General features: G+C 36.3%; 1 protein-coding gene across 1 annotated transcript; it reads right to left on the bottom strand.

Moving 5' to 3' along the window:
• Positions 1-260: 260 nt before the first annotated feature.
• LOC119688712 lies at positions 261-1,334 on the bottom strand. The gene has a single exon (XM_038103379.1). It carries the CDS (start codon positions 1,332-1,334, stop codon positions 261-263), a length of 1,074 nt encoding a protein of 357 aa, XP_037959307.1.
• Positions 1,335-7,874: the final 6,540 nt, after the last annotated feature.

The following is a 7,874-nucleotide window of genomic DNA, read 5'->3' on the forward strand; positions in this document are numbered from 1 at the left end:
ATTGCCAGTAAGCTGGCTTTTGAGATGAGAAGAATATTCTAAAATATTCTTTTCATAAATTTTCAAATGCAAACTTTACTTAAATTTTTTTACATTTTATTTTATTAAATTAATATCTTATGTTTTTCATAGGCGTATCTCACAGCAACTTTTGAAAGGTTAACAAAATTGGAGGACTTACGGAAAGTAGGAAATGAACCAGATTCTCCAAATATCTCATCTGATATGATGTTTGAGTTTCCTACTACTTCTGTAGCACCTTATTCAAAACTGCAGCTGCGAATGACGGCAAATATAACAGCTAACAACGAAACAAATCGCAATTTAAAACCGCTTGCTGTCAGTATTTTGTTAAACTGACTCTGGGTTTCCAACAATGTTCTCAAACTATCTGCCCCGTGTAAACATTCATCTACATAGAAGTTTTCTTTGAGAGCAGATGCACCTAATCGATAATTTTGCATATTGTCATCAGCTAAAGCTTGCAAACATTTGGTTGCTAGATATGGTGCTGATGTAGTACCATATGTTACTGTATTGAGTTCAAAGTATTTTATAGGTTGATTCGGTTCATTTCTCCAAACAATAAGCTGACATTGTCTGTCTTCTGGATGTACAAGCATTTGTCGATACATCTTTTCAATGTCTGTAGTAAACACAAAGCGAGGAAGTTGAAATCGTAACAGAATAGACAATAGTTCACTTTGAACAGTTGGTCCGATGTGTAGTAAGTCGTTGAGAGATTGTCCTGATGTTGTTTTGGATGATGCATCAAATACCACACTTAACTTAGTGGTGGTACTGTCAGGTTTAAGAACACAATGGTGGATAAAATAATGCGGTGACATAATCCTTTCCATGTCTATCTCGGTCATGTGTCCCAATTTTTCATATTCATCTAAGAAATCTACATATTGTCGTTTGAGGTAACTATCCCTTGAAAGTCTACGCTCTAACGCTAAAAGTCTATTCGTAGCAATGTCTTTCGAATCTCCTAAAGCGAATCTGTCATTTATAAAGGGAAGACGTACGATGAACCGTCCCGTGGCATTCTGATATGTAGTTTGAGTGAATTGAGCTTCACATTGTTGCTCTGCTCTTGACAAGACTTTTGAGTGAGTATCAACTTCCTCAACCTTCCAAAATTGTTCTATTGCATTTTCAAAACTATCTTCTGATGCTATCCCACATGTTGCAATCATTGCGTTAGCATTTTGAGTTTTTCCAGATACGATCCAGCCAAGCACAGTGTTCTGTAGAATTGGTAGTTCCCTTGAAAGTTGTATTTGACCAGGACTTAGGAGTTGATGATAAAATTCTGCTCCAAGCAACATATCAACTTTGTCAGACTTGTAGAATGTAGGATCTGCTAATTGGATGTTACTGGGCAAATTCCAATCTGAAATTTGTAAGTGCTGCGATGGTTGATTGGATACAATTTTGGGTAAAACAAATGCTTCAAGTATTGTTTTGTAATTGGTCACTTTTGATTGTACTCAATTTTCCGATCCCTATGCCTTAGATGCAAATTGAACTGGAGCTTAGTTGCAGACCCAATCTGGATGCTAGTCGTTCAGTCACAATATTTATTTGTGCACCTGAATCCAGTACTGCTCTGCACTCGACTGTTCTTCCATTAAAGTTAGATGCTAAAAGTTTTGCTGTTCCCAAAAGAACGAAACTGGTCCTACCAGAATTGATGGATGACATAAGTGTTGTTTGTGCGAATGGCCTTGAAGTGTTTTCAGCTAACTGATTTGATGGTAGAACTGGTTGTCTAATTTGATGCAACAGTGTATTATGTCTTCTTTGGCATATGGTGCATCCCCTGCTGGAACATTGTAACGCTATATGACCAGGTTTCATGCAGTTTGTGCACAATTTATGACGTTTTAGTAAATCGTACTTCTGCTGTATGGATTTACGTTTGAAATTTTCACATGAAAATAACTGATGGCTACTATTGCAAGTAATACATTTTGTTCCTGAGTCTGTAGCTGTAAGTGCTACTGCTGGATGTCGTGATTTGTGAATTTGTTTGTTGTTTCCATTTGTCATTGATTCGAATGCCTGAAATCTTCCTTCCAGGAATCGCAATAATTCTTCTAAAGAAATTATCCTTCGACTGTCATCTAAAGACTACTCGAATGCCGTATGTGAAGATTTGTCTAGCTTCCTGATGATTATATGGACTATTATGGCGTCCCAAGAATCAACATTAATACCTTGAGCTGCTAACCCATAATAACATTCTTTCGTAACATCATATATGCTTTTAAGACTGCCTGCTGATTCTTTTGTTATGTTTGGTTGTGATAGCAATTTATTTAATAATGCTGTCACTAACAGTAGTTTGTTGTCATACCGGTTTGATAGAATACTCCAAGCTATATTGTAATTCTGCTCAGAAATTGGCAGATGCCGTATGAGAGCTTTCAGCTCACCCGCTAGATTTATAGATAGATGGAACATTTTGTGGGCTGCACTTAATGATTGATCATAAATCAATTGTTGAAATAAATCTCTAAATTCAATCCATTTCAAATAGTCTCCATCAAATGTTGACAGAACTATTTTTGGAAGTCTGATTTGTTGAGTTGCTGCAGGCCCCTCTGACGTCAATCCTTCAGTTGGTTGACTGTGTTGTTTTAAATATATCAACGCGTTTTGGGCATCTTTATCCGTTGAATAGTATTGATCCCAAGTATATCCGACGATGTCTTCTGCGTCGGCTGATGACCATATTTCATCATTGTTATCCCTCAGATCCTTCTGATATTTTTCTATCAGAGAATATTTCAGATCATAATAACTAGGATGATGTTTTATGGTAATTTCCTCATAAATTTCATCTATGCTTGCGCGTAATGCATGCATTAATGAGGATTGGTTTTTGATGTTTCGCATGAGCGATGTAGATTTGTTTGACCCTCTTGGGCTTACTACTGGCTTCCCGTCCTGTGGTTTTGGGACTAGCCTTGATTTCTCCAACTTGAATCGTTCATCATATTTGACTACTAGATTGGAGATTTTTTCAAAGTAACCTGCACTGAAATACTCGTGTTCGAGTTCAGGTTGTGGCAATGCTTTGACTTCAACATCATTCATATCAAAATCATTCCATAGAGAATTTAGCTTCTTTAGTCGGTCTTCGTAGTATATGGAATCATGCTTCCGGATACTAGAATCCTTTTTAAAATTGGTTATCAGCCGCTCTATATCTGCACCAAGCTCTAATTGTTTCCGCATCCATTTTGATGGTGATGTTTTAATTTTCGGTCCGAAGATCCCAAAGAGTAAAAACTTCAGATGCTTGATAAGTGAAGTACACCTGATTATGTCCTTTTTGTAGACAGTTGACTCCTTCGAAGTGTTCTTCGTCAGGATAATGAAATGAAAATTGATATTATATCAATAATCATATTATATCAATAACCAGATCCTTAATCTGTATTAGCTTGGTAGCCTATTTTGCGTGTGAAGTAGCTTGAGCACTTGAAACCCAAACTACTTGTATTTTATGTGTATTTTACTTGTATTTTATGTGTATTTTATTAATTTGAGCACTTGAAACCCAAACTAATCGATGCGAGAAATAAAGAAAAACCAATACAAATCATTTCTTATTTTCTCGCATCGATTAGTTTGGCTTTCAAGTACTCAAATTAATCAACACACATACAATACAGCCGAGGATGACTGGATGGTTTTGTCATCCTGAACCACCTTTAGAGCATTATCCACGGGGTGAGAGAGAACGGGGGTAGTTCCCTTAAGCATCAATCTCAAGTGTCCAAACCGGTATGCAATCCTACCCTTTAGTTCGAAAAACGACCTCATGGATTCATCATCAATGACGAAAACTAGGTGTAGCATCTGATGATGCGTCAGTCTACGTATCAGCTTCCACCACTTGGTGGAGAATTTGTTCTGGGTACCAATGGTAACCAAAACTTTTACGTTTGACAAAATCAAACTTTGAGGAAAATAGCCACGAACCACATGAGTTCGTGGAAAATCCTTTTCCTCAACTACGTTTATGGCGAATTCGCATTTGGCCCCTATGTGACCTGAAAATCGCTTGACGCAGCCCGCGGTTTATTTCATCACTTTAGACGATAAGCAGCCATCCCGTTCTAGGTAGACTGCCTTCGAACTCAGGCTGTAGACCTTCGCTTTGTTGCTCTATAGCAACAGCAATTATGGCTTCTAAAAGAAGGGTTATTTGCTCTATAGAAACCGAAGTTCCAGCCGGAACATGAAGCCTAAATGTATACCCTTAACAGGTAGACTGAATGATGGTTTGATAAGTCTCATGAGCCACCTTAGGTTTTTTAGCAGTAATCAAACCGGGAAATTGCTCTTCTGATCTGACCCACTTAATCGCAGTCTAGGACTGCGTTGCGAGTTTCTGCTCCGCTAAAACCTGATGTCACAGCCACCTTAAACCTTCTTCATTCACTTCTTTTGTGATGAGTGAATTTTGGAGACTCCAAAGAGAGGTTACTATCGGAATTTGAAAACAAATCTTCAATGATTTTCTACCGCCTTACTTGAGATCGCGACCAACACCGCGTTGAAAATCTCAGAATGGTTACAGGCTCCTTAGGGAGGTATGCAGAGCTGAGGTCAATTATTGCTTATGGAGTGATAAACAATAATCTAGTCAAGGTGTAGAGAAGAAACCTGGAGTTAAAAAAGAGTATAAGTACTTAAGTGCACTACATCAAAACAACTTCATAATAATAAATAAAGTAACAAAACAATTGTGACATAATTTATCGCTTTGTCGTTTTGACTTTGATCATGCAGGTACAATTTTGCATCAGAATAGTAAGATAAATACTATCGTATTATACTAGCCTACGATTTTCCAAATAAAATTATATTCTTTTGTTCACTCAATTTGAGTTTACTGTCTTTTGAATTTCAGAGTTATATGCGGCACTTTTGCTGGAAATAACGAAAAGCGGCTAAAGAGATTAGAAATACTTAAATCAGCTGATGTGCTTAGTTTAATACTTATTGCGCCAACAGGTCCATCCTTCCTACATCGGATCAATTTCATGTTTAGAAAAAGGCAATTAATCCTTTTATATCACAAACCTGCTGTTCCATATAATATTACATGTCGATCCTTACATTATAATATTACATCATAAACAACTCCGTAGGATTACGGGATTAAAAGCGTAGAAAATAAAAGGGCACAAAAACGTGAAATCGCACTCTCTTTGCAATCATGATTGGACAGTGCGGATCGGCTCTTTTTTGACTAGCATCACTGGACGAGGCACAGTTTTTTTTATTTATTATCATCGTTAGAAGAGCCACACTATATTAATAAAGGACGGTGAAGCCCATCACTAGACAAGGGAAACCAAAAGTGAAACAATAGCACGTGCAGAGTACCGGTCTGAGAGCTTTAATAGTTGTCTGATAGAGAAACTACATATAAGGCTGTAATAGTACCGTATTAGGGTCGTTTTTAAAAGGTAATGTCTAGCACGTGACCATGGCTTTGGTCTAAGGAGACGGAGAGAAGCAAACTAGTAACTAAATAGAAAACTGGAATCTTGGTAAGCACGTTCTAATATATTACTTTTATCAAATAATTATATTGCACCTTCTGCTCAAAAATTACCCTGAATTTGTAAATAAAACACACAAATTTGAATTTTATTCCACATTTATTTTATCTCCTTCAAAATATGCTCCATCTGAAGCGATACACATATGCCAACGCTTAACCCAATCTTCCATACACTTTTTCGTAGGCCCGTGCAGGTATGGCTTTTAGTTCCTTCAGCAAATGTTCTTTTACCGATTTAATCGACTCAAAACGCTTACCACGAAGGAACAATTTGAGTTTCGGGAACAGGAAAAAGTCACACGGCGGCAGATCTGGCGAATATGGTGCCTGAGCGATGACAGTGGTGCCGTGTTTGATCAAAAAATCGCGTACAATAAGAGCCGTGTGGATGGAGCGTTGTCGTGATGAAAAATCCAATTGTTGGCTTTTCACAAATCTGGTCTTTTCTTACGGATAAACTCACGCAAATGCCGCATAACACCGAGGTAATATTCTTTATTTTAGTCGCTTTAATTTTCGAGCGACTTTTGTGCGGTTTTTTGGGTTTTGGCTCGTTTTCGAAGCGCCATTCGCTCGATTGTTGACTTGTCTCGACGTCATACTCATAAACCCATGTCTCATCACCTGTTATGATGCGTTTCATGAATGTAGAATCGTTTCCATGCTCAAAAATCATTTCGTTCAAAACATAAAATTTCAAACAAACTCGTTGTTCAACTGAATTTTCCATAGTAAAAATCGCTATATGCACCTGAGGTAGTCTCACATTAACAGCTGCTGTAAACAAACTAATTGATAGATGGCGCTTAAACTTGTACCATATGTGAAGAATGGGTGTACCAATATAACAATAGACCTTTTTTGAAGAAGGTCTATTACTTAAGGAGTAGTTAACAAAATCCGGGTACTTCTTGAGCTGTGCGAAATATGCATTGACTATAATTAATATTCTTGTATCTGTAAATCAAATCGTGTTTAAATAATATCATTGCGTTGGGTTTTTATTCTGCATTCAAATCATATTCCTGCGCCTATGAATTAAACCTTGTTTAATAATATTACTACGACTGGAAATCATTCTACGTTAATATACTAGTAAGGTGTCAACAGAGAGAGAGAGAAAAACCATAGCACCATTATTTTTCTTCTTACTTGATTTTATTTAGAATATAGTCTAGTTCCGACATTAATAAATAATAAAAACAGTAAAAAACAAAATTCTAGTTTTTATATCTCATCTGTTATTTATTTAGATTGATACTTGCTACTCGGTGAAATCGTTACGTGAAATAGTGAATACCCTTTATGCTCCTGCATATGTACCAACTGATTTGAAACTTAGTCGCTTGTGGTTGACCAAAATTTATCTCCACATCGAAATTAGTATAATTACCAGTGTTGATGATGGCCTATTAGTAGTGTTGATGATGGCGTACAAATTAGGAGCTTTAGTAAGATTCTTGTTGTTCTTTGCCGCACTTCGGAGTGAACAAGTTCACTTAATTCTGAATTACTTTACAACTCATAAAAAATCTTTTTTTTATTCAATTTATTTATATTTTTTATGCACGATGGTATTGTTTTATTCTTTCAGTTTGTTTATTTTTTTTTTTAATTCAAATCACCGATTAAGGAACATAATGGATATTTTGCGATCTCGCGTAACCAGTTCGGTTACCGATATTCATAGTTACATATATTTCATAGTTACTCGATTACCGAGCTCGTTACTAGAGGTAGTGAGTACCCTATAATAAAATAAAAAAAATATAGTATTACGATCAAATAAAAATCAAAGAGCTTATTAAGATTGAGGGCTTGAACAGGTGTGGGCAATTTCTTTCACCATTGGTTTCTTCCATCATCTACGTTTCGTCAGTCTTCACGCTGAAAATTAAGAATTTCGTTTTGAATTAATTGATAATACCCTTTCATTCTTATTGAACAAAATTAGTCTCCAGTGATTGAAAGCTCAACCCAGGGATTATCGCAGCGAAGCTTTGGGAAAAGTTAAAAAACTTGGAACATTATTAAAGTAAAGTGTATCGATACATTCGTGAGTCAGTATACTGTAATTAGAAATCAAATTAAGCTAGTGACCTCGTCAATGGTTGAAGTGTTCAAAGGTCATATATTTCATGTCCTTTTGAAATGATTTAATTTTATTTTTTTTCGCTTTAAGTCTCTGCAATTCTTAGAGGACGTGAATTTAAACGCAATAATTACCAAATATATGTGCTTGCTTTAAAACATAACTTATACGTCACGATTTATGAACTTA

The sequence above is a fragment of the Teleopsis dalmanni genome, chromosome X (assembly GCF_002237135.1).
Source record: "Teleopsis dalmanni isolate 2A chromosome X, ASM223713v2, whole genome shotgun sequence".
In the NCBI taxonomy this organism is placed as follows: Eukaryota; Metazoa; Arthropoda; class Insecta; order Diptera; family Diopsidae; genus Teleopsis; species Teleopsis dalmanni.